Source organism: Prosopis cineraria, unplaced genomic scaffold (assembly GCF_029017545.1).
Source record: "Prosopis cineraria cultivar Desert tree isolate PC_DT_omini unplaced genomic scaffold, ASM2901754v1 PC9, whole genome shotgun sequence".
NCBI lineage: Eukaryota > Viridiplantae > Streptophyta > Magnoliopsida > Fabales > Fabaceae > Prosopis > Prosopis cineraria.
In genome coordinates, this window is record NW_026555340.1 from 26,613,359 (window position 1) to 26,631,748 (window position 18,390).

The following is an 18,390-nucleotide window of genomic DNA, read 5'->3' on the forward strand; positions in this document are numbered from 1 at the left end:
CTTCTCTATGGAGCCCACTTGCGATGAAACTCTATATAGTATATACATAAATTAATAACTCTTGTTCCTAAGTGAGACTGAGAACGCAGAGCTTACCTCGGACATGGATCACCCCGGGTTCTACACATCTAATACCAACTGTTCTCCAGTTTTCGTAATAATTTACCCCATGTAATGCTGCGGGAGACAGGACGGGGGGAAAGGGATATGTATAAATAAATAAATAAATAAATCTGACTCCATATGCTCCTCTTTGCTAATGCCTCTCCGATCCAGCACTACTGTGGAAGATCCAAGCTACTAATTTCCAACACCTTAATGAATGAGGTTACCAACACTACTGACATCCACAGTGAGCTTGAACCTAATGTTGATAAGGAGCGTTGTTAAGGATAGAGCAAGCTTAGAGTAGTTTGTTCGGTCCGAGGAGACACATGAGTACGGTTGCCTAGGCTTTTATACTTTCGTAGAAGCTGACCCTCGGGTTAAAATTTCATGCCATTCACGAAAATTCAATTAAAGCTCAGAACGATGTGCCTATATGCACTTTTTGTAAGCCCCAGTCAGCTGGCTCGTTCCTGAAGGCATAAGCCAAGTTCTCTATTCTGATGTTTTCTTCTCTGTTCTGACTGGGCCACACAAATATAACGAACTACATGACTTGCAATGGTTTTTTAGGTGGATAAACTGCTTTGGAATCCTAGGTCAAAATCCGAGGTCCCTGATACAAATTTGCAGGCAGGTCAGGTTCGTGTCGCAAGACAAAAATACTTCTACCGACGTAATAAGAAATCACCTGCTTATCAATATTTTACATTTTAGTCTTCCAACAAGCCCAGCAGGTCAGTGGAAAAGACAATAGACAGACTCAATTGTAACCCTTCAAAAAGGCTTAATTTTTAATTCACTCGTATCTTCAGTCGAAAAACAAAAGCAAGAGTGCCTGTACAAACAGCTAAGAGGATGGGCAACAAGAGTATTAAAAAAAAAGCAAAGAAAGAAAGAAAAGAAAAGAAAGCCTATTAGCCTGAGGGAAAAAATAGATCGGAAAACTTATGAAACCTAAATTCCCCTGTTTCAGCAGACGGCATTCGTACCAAACGAGCTAAATGAAAGCCTAGACTTATCATTGGACCCAAAGCTGAACTTTATGTCACCAGCGTCATTCTGAACAGCAGTACTGCTTGTAGAAGGGAAAGAGAACACTAGAGCTGGACTTGATCTTTTGGATCCAAAACTATATGAAGGTTCAGTAGCAATTTCTTTTGATTGGCGGTCACCGCCAGTGGAGAACGATGGCACGATGGATGGTGTAGGTGGCTCGGAGAATACAGAAGAGGCAGCAGAAACCGGGAAGGTAAATCCTGAGCTTCTATCAGATGCCAAGGTCCACTTTGGCTCAGGCTTGTTGATGTTAATAGATGGTAATACCGGTTTTCCAATTGAGTAGTTGGACAGAGGTATCTTCTCTTGAATTTTCACACTAGGCTGATTAACAGATGAGACAATCTTCGATGCATCCTGCACAAAGATTAATAAATCTATAGAAAAAATGTGATGTCTTTTCAAAAGTAAATCAAGGCACAACAAGAATCATCTTCAATAAATTGAAAACCATAAAGTAACAATTTCCATGCCCATTGGAAAAAAAAATATTGAAAATGTCATAATACAAATAAGAAGTTTCCATGCCCGTCAGATGATTGAGTACCTCTTCAGTAGATTTCATTGGAAAATTTCGGGCGCCATTAGTATTTTGCAAGGACCTTGCATCACTTCCAATTTTCAGGAAGCTACTGCCAACGTTGATTCCAGATGGCAAAGATGTTGCATTGTTGACATTGATAGATTTATCAGCACTCAAACTATCAACATGGGAGCTCCCTTGAATTTCATTTAGAGTGGATTTCTTTCCATCATACCCATCATATTTATATGAATTGGCATCTTTTAATTTCAGAAAGCCATTATTTTCATTTGACAAGACACCATTGGCATTAACAGAAGACTCGGGATTCTTCCATTTAGTGGCCAGATTCAGCTCTGCAGATTTCTGTTGAGGAGTGGGAGGATTTCTATCAATATGCTCCAATATTCTCCTAGCCATCAAACTGGTATGCATGTGCACTGTTGGAAGAGCAACCCCACTACCCTGTGGCTTGTTATCTAATGAGTGGAATTTATGAGTGTCGCCAGTCTTGTCAGGTTCCAAATTCTTTGTAAAAGCAGGCAAGAAACCTTCATGAACATCTGAACTTTCCCTCCTGGCCGGGCCATTCAGAGGTGAAGGTGTGTAAGCTGGCCTTCTTGAAGAAGATTGTGCACCAGCCTTGTGCCTAATTCGACGGATGGGTCCAACAGATCCATAACCACCCTCAAATGCATCAACTCTAGATTTATCCTGCATAACGTAGTTAAGCAAACTATCTGACATACAATAAACTGAAAACAAAATAAAAAATTAACAAAAACGCAAAAAGTTCAGTCAGAGATATGAAACTCTGTCATACACTCCCAAACGACGAAAGGGGATGTCAGTAAAGCCCACTTGCATGTTCATTGTATTTGATAGGTTAGAATGGCTTTAAACTTAGCATGTGACAACATTCCAATTTCTCATGCTAACTTATATTATCAGAATTTAACATGTTAAATGAAAACAGAAAAGAGTCTCATTTCCTATTCAGCATTAAGAATTACGCCAGTTTATACTTCAAAAGATCACCAAGACAAATAAGAACCTATAGCCTCAACATGATATACGTTTTTAATAATAGAAGAGAATAGAATAGATGTAGAAAGAGAATAGGAGGAGAGAAGAACAGATGAAGGTTTAGAGTAGATGAGAGACGAGAGGGTGGAGAGGAAGAGAGAAAAGAGAGGTGAGAACTTTATGAATAATACCGAAGTCTATTGATCCACACACCAATACAATGAAACATAAAAGTATTTATATAATTGTTGAATTCACCCAACGGCTAGTAACCAACGGTTATAACTAACTAATAAAATATCAAAGTTACAAAAACATAACAATACCCCCCTCCCAAAAGACCTTTGCCCCCAAAGGTCATGCTGAAATATTGGGGAAAAAAACATTAAACTCTTAAAAGCTACTGTCATTGCTCTCTGTCACTGTTAACTGCGACTGTACACTGCTGAATAAATGGAAATAATGAGTTGAGCCCAAAAGCATTTTTAGTCAACCTCCTCTGTACCATAGAACAACAAATAAGTGGGCAGGGAAGAGCTGAAGACAAAGAAAAGCCCAACAAGATAGATTTTTCAATGGGTTGATTGTAACATCTTTGAGTGACATTGGGCCCAAGCAATTATCCCAATTCAGAAGCTGGTTCAGGTTCAGTAAGGATGAAAGGTCCAGCTTATGTGTCTGAAGCTTCCACCTACATGGCAGAATAGCTTTTGACTTTTTAGGACCTAGCCGCATGACAATCTGAACAGAAAAATCAGGGAGTAGTTCCTTTTTTTTTTCTTGAAACTTGAACCCATGTATTGACTATCGGTGTTAGCTGCCATCCACTAAAACTACACCCACTTGAAATGAAAGACAGCTGTCTTTGACCCATGCTCCCATGTGTGCAGACCCCAAAAAAAACCCACTGAAGCTTACTCTCACATGCCCTCCCTGCTGTGAAAAGTTCACCCAGGTTCTGTAGCTGTGAGAAGTCTAGAGTCTTTAAATGGGTACGGGTAAGACAAACACACGTTGATAAGAAGACAAAAAGGGGTGGTGATGATGGAGCAAATAGCCATGAAGCATTTGAAGTTACAGAATCGACTGCAATGGAGAAACCAGCAAAGACAGCAACGATGACACCCAAGGAACAAAGGACAGCAATGGAGAAGTTTGTGGTGGCGGCAGAAAAACGTAAATAGGTAACGATGGGTTGATCAGAAACAAAGATGAAGAGAAAGTTGGAACAGAGTGTGGCGAAGGCTCAAGTGGCCAACATTGATGTTTCGAACAGTGTTTGGTACCCAAACTAAAGTCTAGACTGACGGTTTTACCCACACCAACAGCTAAAGAGCTTAAGGAGTCATGTTTAGAGATGATTGAGCCTACTTTACTCTACAACTCGCACAAAGAAACCTTCTTGAATCACTGCAATCATCTTGCAGTTCTTGCCTTGTTATAGTTACGGAATCCTTTGAATGCCATTCTTGGCTTGCTGATTCCCACAATCTTGTAGAGGTGTACCTACTTCATCCTTCTCCAAAAACTCTTGTGATCGATAATTATCTTGAAGTGCCTGTGCCTTCTTTTTTATCTGACGCATTAGCATGATTTCTTGCATTCTTGCAAGACTTCTAGCTTCTTGCATCGTTCTTGGTTTGAAGAGACGCACTGGTTCTACAAGTTCTGGTTTAAGCCCAGCCATATACGCAAAAACCAAATATTTTTCTTGTAATTTTAACTTGCTGGTGTGGCTATCAAAGAATTCATTGAATTCTTTCACACTCCCCTGCTGACGAAGCCACAGCTAGTGGTCATCCTCATATTCTTGGAATGAATGGTGTGCCATGGCCAAGGATGACCGGCTCTGATACCATTGATATACATTTGTAATAATAGAAGGGAATAGAATAGATGTAGAAAGAGAATAGGAGGAGAGAAGAACAGATGAAGGTTTAAAGAAAATGAGAGACGAGGGTGAAGAGGAAGAGAGAAAAGAGAGGCAAGAACTTACTAAATAATACTGAAGTCTATTGATCACACACCAATACAATGAAACATAAAAGTATCTATATAACCGCTAAATTCACCCAACGGCTGATAACCAACGGTTATAACTGACTAATAAAATGTCAAAGTTACAAAAACGTAACACAACATGTAAGATAACATTTTTTTTTTTGGTTCTTTTTCCCCCTTTTGTTCCTTTCTATTTTTTGGTGAAGGGATAACAAAGTTTTTCCTTGTCATTGAAAAATTAAAATCTTGAATTTGTTCATATTCCGACACATCAAATAAACCAGAAAACGAACAAAAATCCAAATAGAGTCTGGTTTAAAAATCCTTCAATTAACAAAAGAAACATCCCTATTTAAAGACAATCAAGAAATAATTGGTAAACCAAAAGATACCTGCAGATACAAAGTAGTCTGTGATTGATGGAGGGGAGTTGATGACATATGACTGTTATTGCCTTGCATTTGAATTGACTGGACAAACAAAACAAAATCATAATTCCATAAACAGAAAATCTTTGAAGCATCAAAGTAAAAGGTGTAAAAGGTAAAGTTCTTCAAACAAAACGTACCCTGGACTTGGATTTTGATAAAATTGTTCTAGAATAAGGCGTTCTGGGGAAGTTATGAAGGCCATATCCCCTACTTTGGCTTAATGGTGTTGTGTAAGAATCTTGCACCATGACACCTGGCCAACATGCTGACGTCTTTGGTGAAAGTGATGGAACATATGGCTTTATAGCAGCTTCATTACCATGTAGCATGCCGCTTTCAACAGTGTGGACTGTGCTCTTAGAACTGGGGCCTACTTCAAATGCACGGGAACCCATATAAGCCTTTGCAATCTCAACTGGTGAGGCACCAATATCATCTTGGACCTGAAAGTCATTTATATGATTATAATATAAACTCAATGATTAGGGCCATCTGCATTAGAACTCAATGAGTCCCAAGAAAAAATAATAGTTTTATGGTAGTATTAAACTTACACATCTGCAGCTTTTCTCTCTCTAATAAAAACTACTTAATAGGATGGTAAATCATTTCTGAGTCACAGTGGAAAAGTGTGACAAACAAGCAATCCATATCTACCCTATTTTCAAGTACTTTAGTAGTAAAACATGAACAAAATGCTCAGTTTGTCTCAAGCATCACCTAGATAGACCATGGAAGAATGTATTAATGGGATAGGGACAATGCACAGTGTTTTGAATCGCATGCTATCTAGTGGACAAAATAATATTTATGGAGGCAATCACTGCAACAAACCCCAGAATAGAAGTCCAAGGTTCTGTGCTTGTCAATATTCGAGGGCAGTTACCAGTAGTTTGAAAACAAAAGTGCAGTTGAACCATTAATAAAAAAACAAATTGAAGATAATTTTTCTTTTAGACAAAGATATTGATCTTCCAGCAAATGTCAATTATTTATAAAGACAAGTTGCAGTACCCACCTTTGACCGATCAAGACGTGTTGAGCTTCCCCATAAAGCTCCAGTCAAGTCTTCGTGTTTTTGTTCATTTGATATGTTTGGATCATCATGTGACACAACAATTCCTTTGTTGTCATTTCTAACAGTTAGGCTAGCGTTTTCCTCTCCTTGTACAACATTAGGAAGCTCACTTGCCCTCAAATTTATTATCTCCATCAAATGGTGAACCTCGTCTCTGCATCAGAAGGACAAAGTTTTAGGCATGATCATGATTTAGGAATCATTATAACAAATTAGTAACACTTCTCAAAGGTTTGATAAAGCCATAAATTCAAAACTTCTCCAAAAAAGAAACCTAGACTAACATGCAAGCATATTGAAATGGCATCAATTCCTAACATGGTGGTGTCAATTAAAAAAATAAAAAGAATTAGAGCAATGGAAACTTTTTTTGCCAACAGCAAAATAAAGAATATAAGGACGCTTAAAGAGGGTTTAACTATGAGCAAAAGTAGGATTTGAAATTCCAAGATTCCTCAAGTAATATCTAAGCCTTTGGGATGAATAATTAGATCTAAAGTGTGATTGCCAGGACAAATTTCTGAAACTAGCAATCCAACCAACATAAATAAATACTACTATATCAATTAAGTTGTACCTCGAAAATCTTTTCCCTTTTACCAGTTGCTCAATTTCAGATAGCTTGTTGTTTTCAGATTGCTCTCCTTTTTCATCCTGTTTATGCAGAACCAAATCACAACTGCTGCTCAGTTTATTATATCTTTCACCAGTACTTTCTGTTTCAGCTGATTTGGATGTCCCATCCTGCAAAAGACTTAGCATACTCACGAAAAATGTAAGGGGCTAAGGAAAAGCTTCCAAACTCAGTATGATCCTTGCCTTGTGCAGGAGGGAAAAAAAGGTAGAGAGGGGCAGCACAGATGTGATAAAAAGAACTTTGTTGATCATCGAACAACTTCCAAAAGACGGAGATTTCAGACAAATTCATATGAAGATATAAAAACATTAATGTGAAGGGGGAAGAAAAGGGGGGAAATCTGGACAAAACACACAAATCTATAATGAGAAGACCAAAATAATTAATGACCAGTCACAATGACAGAAATGAACAAGGCTGAGCCAAGGAGCCTCAAGAGCTAGATTTTTTTACTCATTTTTTTTATTTCTTTTTCACTTCTAAATGTAATCTCCTTGTAGTAGCTTCAATTATCTTAAGTCTTAAAGCTAAAATAATAGCCAGAAAAGCAAAGCCGTTTTTTAACATTACATGTAGCATCAGTAAATCTTGAGAGTTGAATATAACTGGGAACTTCTGCCAAGTAGCTTTCCACATTTTCAACCTGAAAATCCTTAGAAGATTTACTCAATTTGAAAACAGGATTTCGTTGTATTGCAATGACATCCAAGCAACTATCATTTCATTAAGTATTGACTTCAAGATTCAACCCAAAAAATTTTTCCCATGGCAAACATGGAATTCTATAATGAGCAAAGGTCACTAATCATCAAAATTAGAGACAAGATTATTAAGCATAATTATATTGAGGAGACATAAATCCCCACAGGGATTGCATTTTATCTTACAAAATATAGCAAAGAATATACCAAAATGAATCTGCCCCAAACCATGTTAAGATGCGTACACAAGGAAGTCATACACAGGTGTATAGAGCAAGAGAACAAAGATAGTGGAATGCAAAAATTGAGAAGCAATATGTTTTTCTAGTTTCACATGAAGCATAAACATAGAAGATAAGGCCAACTTCTTACATGTAAATCACCTTCCTGTCTGTCATCCCTTTGAGTTTCTTCACCTGTCAGCCATTTACCTATAACAGATGAACAACTTCATTAGAAAAATGTCTGCAATGAATCAATGAATAATATAGGCCAATTGACATGAATGGTGGTCATAGTATTTGCTATGCCCCTAGAAGCTTTCACATTATCTACAAGCTACATGCAAAGGAGCACCAAATTATAATCAAAGGCATAGATGTACCAGATGATTTTACAATCACTCTGGAAACAGAAATGATGAAGATATTTTGCCTAGGACATCAAAAGCAGTAGCTTGAGGCAAACTTCAGGTCTATATCTCTTATAACTTATCAAACATTTTCTTCACTTAAAAGGGAAAAATCAGTGCCATGAATTTCAAGCCACCACCATCACCAATTCCATTCAAATACAGAACATCAAAGCAGTCATAAAATTATTATTTCCCCTAGAGCTCCATATTTGATGTTATGCAAATCCACATGAAGTCCTAGGCCAGAGATACATACCAAAATTATAAAACTTTGTATTGGGGACTAAACCATAAATAGGTCTATTAGCAAAGTTTACTCTGCCACATATAAAGACATTGAAGATATTTAGTGCCAAGATCTTAACTGCAATCACTAAACAAGTACTCCAGCTCCTAAGAACATTGGATGCACCCACTCCAAATTTATTTATTTCTTAAAATAATAACAATTTCATCTCCTAATAATTATAACACTTTCAGCCATTCGTATTCTTATTCTATACGGAAAACACTACCTCCTTCACAACCAAGAATACAAAAATCACTGTCAGTTCATGCTCATAATGATGTTGGCTAGTAATGAAGGAATAACCCACTTCTTACCCTCCACATGCTTTTCCCCTTTTCCATATAAGTAAACTGTGATAGAAAGAAGTCTCTAACTTGGAAATTTAAAAGCAAATCAGCTCTTGAATCTTAATAATTTGAAACTAAAATCGGCATGAATTGACTCCAAATCCAAACACTTTGCTTATGTTGAGCCAACGAGCTTTGACATGACCATGCCACTATCAGCCATGAGTAAAGACATCTAAGATCCATATGTATAACGAAAGTCATAAAATTTGGCATAGAACCATTCAAGGAACAGGAAAAAAAACCAAGAGGAGAGGATACCATGACACAAGTGAAGCAATGTTACTCTAAGCAGCAGGATCCACAAGGCTCCTTGTCTGGCATTTACAGTCATTACTCATTATTCAATTGATAAAATTGGCAATAATTTAAGGGGGAAAATGTTCATCAACAGTCACAGTCTATGCTTCCGGCATGACAAAGAAATGACTCTCTAAAATGGTGCTCTTATGCGTGTTCTTCCAATATGTTCTGCCATCAAGATTTATGACATAAATGCTTCTACACCAATATTTCTATTTTCACGTCCATTTCTAATTTCCATTAAGCATTCCAGTTCAATGAAAGGGATAAGCGGTAGCCATAAAGATTACAATAACAGAACGCATGCTCGTGTCTGATTTAGAAGGCAAGCTTTATTTTAAGATAGGTCCAGCGTGTTGGGTGTCCTTCTGTAATCGACAGTATTCAGCCATATTTTTCATTGATACAGTTTTGACAAGCTAGTACTGCCAGCCAGCATGATAGGCATATAAAAATTAACTTTTGGAACTTCGCCATAAGCTCAATTGAAAATAGGATAAAGTTTGACAAGATACATCATTAAGGGAACGAAGACGAGTGTATGCATCCGAGAAAACATTCTCGTGCAAGAAGCAAAACTACCAACAGTATTTTAAAACCGGGGGATCCCGAAAGGCCAGTCCCCGTACTTGACAAATTAATATCAGTCACCAAAAGAACAAGCACGAGAATGGCAAACAGACGAAAAGGATAGTAAAGGAATGGCAAATAAAACGTTAGAAGACCTTGATCCCCGTCGGCACGAGTAGGGCCAGGAAGAGCAGGGGCGACGGAGGTTTTGGAGAAGAAGGAAGGGAAAATCCGCGTGGCTTGGCCAGCAATGAGACGGCAAGCAGGATCCATGAGCCTCGAAATCCAACGGCGCCGAGAGGTTTCCGGCGGCCGCGAATAAGGAGTTGCGGGGGGTTTCCTCGGCAGCAATCTCTTCACCTTGCCCCCAGCACCTCGCTCTTGTTCTTCTTGTCCTCCTTCATGGGTACCCAGCGGAGTGATTTCATCCCTCGCCATCTCTCCCTCTCTCTGTGGGTATCGGAGATTTGGAGGGAGAGAGGATTTGCAGCAAAGTAGAAAGGAAAATCGGTCGGTGAGGGAGTGAGAGTGAAGGTTAATGCGGCGGCATATGATCGAGTTGCCGCGAGGCGCAGGGCGTGTCAGGCACTGGGGTTCATGAATGATGGGTCCCATCTGATTGGAAATTACATTTCGGGATTCCACGAAGGGCGTCGGGTCCCACAAAAGGACTCTCCAAAATTTGCGTGAACACAAAAATTCATTTAATTATAAAATGATAGTAATAAATTTATATCAGAAGTTTATATTACCTTGATGCCTTGACTCTAACCCGTTTTACACCATATTTTCATATCATTTTCACAAGGGCTGGACTTTAAGATTTGATAAAAAAATGATATGTAGGGTTCTTAGGCTTGAGTTTTTTGGGTTGAGTCCATTAGGATTTAACCTTGAAAGGTTTAGGCCAGCCTTTTTTTTTAATTTCCTTTTTTAAAAAAATTAAATAAGACTAATTTTAAAATAAAATAAAATCACTTAATTTCATGGTTTAAATTTGTAGTGCATTTTAAGATGTAAGTTTGATTGATATTATTTGAAAAATATTTTTTGTTTGATGTGATTAAATTTCTTAATTTTTTACATGATCATAGGAACTTAAATTTGAAATGTCAAATTTATAGTGTTTGTATTGTATTTGTTATTTAGATTTTAAAGAATTACAATTTGGACTTCAGATATTATAACTTATATTTGTATTTATTAATTTTATGTTTGAAGGAAAAAAAATGTTGTTTTAAAGAAAGAGATAGAAACGGGTTTACAGGCGCCCTTATAAATGATGCTTCAGCTGTGAAGCACGCTAGAAAAGTGTTTCTAGATATGCATGAGATATGTAGCCGTGGTCAGAGAAGCAGTGTGATCTTTTATCAATGTGTGTGTGTGTGGGGATGTGAATGATAGTTTTTAAATAGGAGGCGGCTATGATCTCGGCGGCGTGGCGTCCCCAGAAAGCTCGTGGAAAGGGAAGAGGAATTCAAAGTGGGTAGCTTGCAGAGCAGGTTAATGGAGGATGGCATGGCATGGTTAGGATATTTGTATGTGTGGGTTGGCAATGGCGTGGGAGACAGGACTGGAGGTTCACGGAGTAAGGCGGAGACAAGGTTTGTGGATTCTACAGCTGGGCTCAACCTGTGTTGCTCTCTCCTCTGAAAGCCTTTGCCTGTCCTACACAAACAATGAGCCCTCGCCTCTATACACTTTTTGTGCTTTGTTCTTAACTTAATTGAGGAGGATGCTGATTCCTCCCCTCTATAGTTCCCAATAAAATTTAAAGCCTGTCTGAGTAGTCCCCCCCCCCCCCTTTTTTTTTATAACAGCCTGTCTGAATAGTGAATATTCTTCTTTACTCCTAGTTACTTTCAACATTTTATCAAAATCAAGAAAAACCATAATTCTCATTAATTGTCTCTAAAAACTGAGCAATTTTTAACTCTATCCCTATTATACTAGTTTAAAAATAAAATACTCTAACATTTAATTAAATTTTCAACATTTAATAGAGACTAAATGATAAAAATGAACGTACTAATCATTAAAATATCTTATAAATAGAATCAAAAATAATACTCTCTATCTTATAAGTAAGACAGGAGAAGAACTAACTTAAGCTGCTATTGCAGATCGCAAAAGTTCCAGTGTTAACTATTTGTCCAATCAAACAGCAGTAGTTTCTTCTCATTATACAATGCGTTAAAATGCCCAAAAGGTCTTTGGGCCAAGACTCTGAGAAATGGCCCAAAAGGTCTAATGCTGAATGCAAACAGCGCCAAGGAGAAAGTGAAAAGACGAGTCGGACTTCGCAACTTCATTCCCCCCAACTTGCCAACATGTAAACTCAACTGTCACCATCCTAACCATTTTCAAAACCGGAGTGCCAATGGTTCCATTCCTTGTACAAGGTGCACGTATGTGTACCAAAACCCAATAATTCATTCATTCCCACAAAGTATTAAAACCAACAGATTCCACTTGCAAAATAACAAAAGCTCGTGAATTGGCACTAAAACAATTACACGGCAGTTTGATGGTTGATAGCGTTTGCAGAGAAAATATTTGCATTTCCCCCGACACTCCTACAATATTGTAGCTCTACTCCACAAAATATATGTAATCACTGGTATCAATCCAACATCGCTTCGCATGTTTAATCTATACTTAAGTTAGAACTAAATAAATCATCCCTTGGATGTGTGCGTTTGAGCAAGAATTTAGAACTATATGAAGCTTTTCGAAATACATGCATCAGCGGATGAATCAGAAGGACAAGGTAAAGAGAAGGCCTGCCACTTTTTTCATTATTAATCGAAAATCGACCTTTCGTGCAACCATATACTGAACTGAACGAAAAACCGTTACATCTTATTTGGTCGGCCAAAAATTACAGGGTTAAGGTAATATAGACAAAGTGAGGTAGTCGTATGGTATTAACTACAAAGACATGCAACTTAAGAAGCAGCAGCCAAGGGAGCTCTATGGAGAAAACAGGAGTTTTTTCAGAACCACCTTCTACCACTACTTCATCCTCTTCTTCTGCATCCCAAAGGAAATGAGCGTAGGATGCTAGAACATAACTGCATTCACGAAGAAAAGCTCGGGTTAATTCACAGAATGACATAAGCTATTGAGCAATAGTTTATTCACAGCATCCTTTGCAAATTAGATAATTTACTATCCAAGGTTACTCCAATAACATTATCGAACAGAAGTTTGTGTTTATGATATATATGTGTGGGAAAAAACTCAACCAGTAAAAAAAAAAAAAAAAAGCAACCGCGGATGATTCTTACCAGTCATCTGGAGCAGCTTTGACTGCTTGATCATAATAAGTTTCAGCTCTTGAAGCATCCTTTTGACCTTCCCAAATCAACTCTGCATACATGGATAGTACGTTTGCATCACCTGGGTTTGCCAAAATTGCTCTGCTACAATACTCTTCTGCTTTAACATAGTCTGCACGAACCTGTCACCATAACAAATCAACATGGTAAGATCAAACTATGCGGATTGCAGCACGAGGCATTGAGATATATGGACTACAGCTAAGGAAGAAGAACAAACATGAGAGGTGATTCAATATTCAAATCTTTAACCCGGCCTCGTGCGTAGTATATTACACACAAAAAATAATAAAACTGAAGCTTTGAAGCGCTAGAAAGTTACAGCTTTTTCAGCAGTAAAGTTTTGTGAAAAGCTAGGACTAAATAGCAACGATGTGATGAGAATTTATCTCACTTCGGAAAAATTTCAGGGTATACAAAGAAAGATCCTTTTTCATCATAAAATTATTTCATCAGAACTGGAGAACTTAATCACCGAATAGGCAGAAGAATACACGACGAGCAATTACCAATGAATTGTGGTTGAAAAGAGGACAGAACAAGGCAGCTTAAACTTCTCCTTCAGTATTTTATTAAAAAAACAGAAAATTATACTGATTAACCTCAAGCAGCAAATAGAAATATCATACAGGAGACCAAAAACAAAGCCAACAGAAACTTCACTCACCTCTTTCAAGTACTTTGCGTAGTTGCTAAGAAGAAGCGGATTCCCTGGATTTGCTTCGATCATTGTCTGGTAATACATGTCAACGCTATCGTTGCCATGATTCGAATCCCAGAACCCCGAACGCCCATCTTCTGTGTCGTCCGATCCACCGCCTCCGCGTCCACGACCAGTCCTTCCATCACCACCACCAATCTCGCCTCCAACTAAAACACTCATCGTGTCATCATCCATGGGACCAACCCCACACTCCTCGTCCAACTCAGAAAACGAAAACAGTCCACGACCAAACGACGCCGTTCTGGAATATGCCCTAAACCCTTTCTCCACCTTGCTCTCCTCCTCGTCTTCAACCGGGAGCCCACCAAAGAGCTGGGTGAACGGTTTCTTCTTGGGCACAGACAGGTCCCGCAGATCTGTCTCGGACAGCGCCCGCGTCATTTTATTCGCGGAATCGTCCATCCAAGATAAGGAGCTCGACGAGGCCGACAATGTAATCGAGCGATTTCTCGGAATCTGATGAACTATTTCCGGTTCGGGGGACGAATCCTTGAAGTGAGGATGCCATGAGTTGAGAACCGGCGTCGATGAGCTACGGAGCAGCATCGTCGTCCTCTACGAAATACGGGATCTGATTCCACTGAATACCTAAAATTTCAAGATTTAGGCGGAAATTAGGGGAATGCTAACCCCACTTTCACCTAGAAACCTATTCTAGAATTAGGAACTGGAGTACCGAGGGAAAAGGCCGCGATCTAGTTTTATACTGGGAGAGATGGTGGCTCCGCCAATCGATCTCAGCCGTCGATTCTTCATGAAGCGGACACGTTGAATTCTGTAGCGAGTCCCACGGCCGCAGGAGACTCAAACGAAGGGAAGTTCATAAGTCAAGAGGTTTTTTCACCAAGCAAACTAATTTTTGAGAATGAATTTTCTCTTTAACTTTATATTCATTACATAGCCTCTTAATTGGAATTGATAGAAGGCTGGGTAAAGGTCATAAATTAAAATTATCGAAGATGTTATCTATTGAAAAGTTGACATTGAAACAAGTTTCATATCAAAAAATTTTGGAATGGTTTTTTTTTTTCTTTATACTCGTTACATTTACAACAAGTCTCACGTCAGAGGGTTTTGAGATTAGCTTGTACTCATTACATTTATAACAAATCTCACATCAAAAAATTTTATAACTAAAGTGAAATTTAAAAATTTAAGAGGCTCACTCTTAAATATTATATAATAAGTTAGTCTTATAAATTAATTTTTTTTTAAATTTATGCTTGTTACACCTCTCAAAAGAGAGGCGAGTATCAAAAAGGATTATTTATAAAAAATTTTAGTAGATAAAAAATCCAATGAAGTGCCACAGGATGGCATTATAAGTTTGTAACAAGTTTTATATTAAAGAACTCATAAGGAAAATAAAATTTATAAATTTAAGGGATTATCATGAATAGAGCTAAGAGATTCTCTCACCAGCAAACCAATCTTTTACCGAAGCTCTGAGCACCACTGGCTGCTAATTCTCCCACTCAGTTAGTGTTCACACGTCGTCTCTTTACAGACCAAACGTCGATTCTCTTCTCTCTCTTCCCTGACATCAACGCGGGAGAGAAATTGTTCATGTGATGTGGCCCCACCGAAACCGTTAGATTTTAGACACGGAAGGAGTTGACGGTCCTGATACATACCCTCACGTGATTTTCCTCCACGTAGGTGGTCTACAACTCCACCTCATTCACGAACAAATGGAGCAGTTAGGCCTGATAATGAAACAGTGAAGAATCATGATGTTTATAGGGGATTTTGGTTTGTTAAGTTAAAAGCACATGAAGTTGCGTGATATTAACGAAGTTGCCATCGCAGCCTCAGAATGTTAGAGTTGGGCTGGAGCGGGCCGCAGTAAGTTACAGCGGAGCAAAAAGACTGATGATTTCACTCTCCAGTGGGGCCCCGGGCTCGATTCAACGGTGAGGCAGTGAGCCTGCGCGTCGTGGTCACGGGGTCCAGGAATGGCTATTCCTGGCTCTGCCCCTCTGAGGAGATTATCGTGGGGACCCACACCGATTTGTGTCGTGCAGCGGCCCAACTCGGACGCCAAGGGCCGTTTTGTCATGATTTCAGGCGCCTCTCTCGCGGAGAAACAACCAGATATTTTTGTTATCTGTTAAATTGTTTATACTTTATATCGTAGCCTTTCTTGTTTAGGAAATGATCCTTCCCATCGTACGGCAGGTGCCCATGTTCGCGTGAGATTTTTTTTTTAATAATACTTTTCTCACGTTCTGCCTGCCGAGATTTTTGTTCAATTATTTAGACCAATTTGTATACTCAGCCACTACGATTTATTCCATAGATGCAATTATTTGCTTCCTGACTTGAAAAATGCTCTCTTCATCTTACATTTTTTTAAAAAAAAATTTATCTCAAAATAAAAATTACTTCAGATAAATTGAGGTTTCATTAAGTATATTAATTTTGATATTATTTTTTTATATAATTAATTTCATCCCTTATCTTTTTAATATATTAAATTATTAGTATTTTTAAAAATTTATATTTTTATTTTGAAAAGATAAGTTTAAAAAATATTCATCTAATCATATTTATAAGTCACTTCTAACATGTTTTATTAATACTAAAAAAATTTTTAAAATTCATTAGCTCTGTCTTAAAATTTAATAAGTTTTTAATTTTACTTTTATTGAATATACATATTTTAGTATTAAATTTTTTCTCTTCAACATTCAATGGAAGGTTAAAAAAATATTTATGATAAAAATTTAATAATGTAATTTATAAATAAAATTAAAAAAATTATTCTCTTTCTGTTCTATAAATAAAATTAGGAAAAATATTTTATAATTTAAATAAAAGGAGTAATAAATTTTTTATTTCTAATCATTGGCATCATTTGCACCTTAAATTCGGAATACAACGCAAACGCATGTGTATTTGTGAACATACATGAGAGATGGAACCCGGAAAGTGTTTGGCACGGGAATAGATCTCTGTTTTTCTACCATCTGTTTTCTTTTTGTTTTTTATTCATGATCAATCATTGACTCTATGATTTTAAAAAACGTGGAACGAAAGTAGTTATAACTAAGGTTTTAAAAACTTGACCGATTATTAAATAGATAAGGTATTAGTTTATAGTTTATTGGTCCAATCGTGATCTAATTAGGGTCAAATCGGTTGAGATTAAATTAATATATTTTTAATTTGTATATCATAATTAAATAAGAAATACATTTAAATATGCATTTTTTTCAAAAATATATTATAGATGTTTGGTAATATAATTTATTATTGATAAATACATAATTAATATTAATTATAAGTGAAGCTTTTCATTTAAATATCAAGAAAGATGTATTTTAATTTTAATTTTAATTTTTTTTATTTTTTTAAATTTTGTCTGGTTTTGTTCATGAGAACTGGTCTGATTTTTGTCCAGTTTTATCGATTTTTAACCTATTTTACCGATTGTTGACTAATTCTTTACTGATCGATTTTTAGGGGTCAACCGAATCAGACTAAGAGCTGGTTTTCAGTTCAACCAATTAAACTGGCCAGTTCGATCCGATTTTTAAAACCTTGGTTGTAACAAATGGAGACGTCCCTCCCTTGTTTGGCACCCCCTTCTTAGTAAATTATGAATTTTTTGGTGCTCACAAAAAAACACTACTCCGGCCAAAAACATTAGAGAAAATTTTAGTCAGTCTCCTTAATCTAACATGACTTCAGTCAACCCTTAAAGAAAAAACAGAATTTCATTATATGTTTGAAGGATTGAAATAAAATTTAAAACCTAATTTAAACGATCTTATTATTTCTAGTGAAGCTAAAAGTATGAATAACTCATGTTAGAAAAATGAACAACTGATATTTAAAAAATGAGCAACTAACATGGGTGAGCGAGACTGCGAGAGTTGCAAATGTATAATGGTGTTATGCTATTGAAAGTTACAAATTTCACCAATGTTAATTGTTTATTTTTCATTCATTAGTTTTTTATTTTCTCTACACAAGTTATTCATGTGTCTAATATTACTAAGGACAATAATATTATTTGAGTCACTTCTTTAATTTCATTTCAATCCTTCAAATGTGCAATGAAATTTTAGAGTCTTAGAGGGTTGACTGAAATTATGTTGGATTAAGAGACTGATTGAAATTTTCCCAAAACATTTTGGCAATTACATATTTTATAAGTTTAAAATTAAATAAAAATATAATCTTTAGTCCCTATAATTTTATTGAGTTTTACATGTAATCCTAATAGTTTTTCAGTGTTTTCAATCCCTATAAAGATTAAAACTATTAAAAAAATAAAAATTATAGGGATCTAGAAAATAAAAAGTTATCCAATTTTTTCAAAAATATAAGAATTAAAAATATTAAAAAAATACAGGAACCAAAAATAAAACTCAATGAAATTAGGAAGGCCAAAAATTATGTTTTTTTCTAAAATTAATAGAGTATATTATTATTTCAGAAAAGTCATTGAATGATTCGGCGTTTTGAGGAGATGGTTGGATTGCTAGTCCATTTTGCCTGGCAGCACAGAGTGCATTAAATGGTTGAAGAGGAAAGATTCCACCACACTTGACTCCTTGTGCTTCAGTGCTTTCAAAGGGGGGCTAGCAATTTTAATGACAACTATCAAAGAAAA

General features: G+C 36.8%; 2 protein-coding genes across 3 annotated transcripts; both read right to left on the reverse strand.

The window, feature by feature from the left end:
- Positions 1 to 768: 768 nt before the first annotated feature.
- Positions 769 to 10,282, reverse strand: LOC129320416 (nuclear pore complex protein NUP1-like). Of its 2 annotated transcripts, none has more exons than XM_054965864.1 (8): positions 9,860 to 10,281; positions 7,934 to 7,992; positions 6,801 to 6,967; positions 6,164 to 6,377; positions 5,283 to 5,588; positions 5,107 to 5,184; positions 1,712 to 2,401; positions 769 to 1,521 (listed from the first exon to the last, which is right to left on the reverse strand). In XM_054965864.1, exons 1-8 carry the CDS (start codon positions 10,140 to 10,142, stop codon positions 1,078 to 1,080), a joined length of 2,241 nt encoding a protein of 746 aa, XP_054821839.1. In that variant the 5' UTR covers positions 10,143 to 10,281; the 3' UTR covers positions 769 to 1,077. The 2 variants fall into 2 exon arrangements, with proteins under 2 accessions (XP_054821839.1, XP_054821840.1); XM_054965865.1 differs by having other exon boundaries at positions 1,404 to 1,541; positions 9,860 to 10,282.
- Positions 10,283 to 12,475: 2,193 nt separating this feature from the next.
- On the reverse strand, positions 12,476 to 14,622 carry LOC129319817 (uncharacterized). Its single transcript, XM_054964896.1, has 4 exons — positions 14,446 to 14,622; positions 13,713 to 14,357; positions 12,995 to 13,167; positions 12,476 to 12,778 (listed from the first exon to the last, which is right to left on the reverse strand). The coding sequence occupies exons 2-4, from the start codon at positions 14,313 to 14,315 to the stop codon at positions 12,586 to 12,588; spliced, it is 969 nt and encodes a 322-aa protein (XP_054820871.1). The 5' UTR covers positions 14,316 to 14,357; positions 14,446 to 14,622; the 3' UTR covers positions 12,476 to 12,585.
- Between the last annotated feature and the right edge of the window lie 3,768 nt (positions 14,623 to 18,390).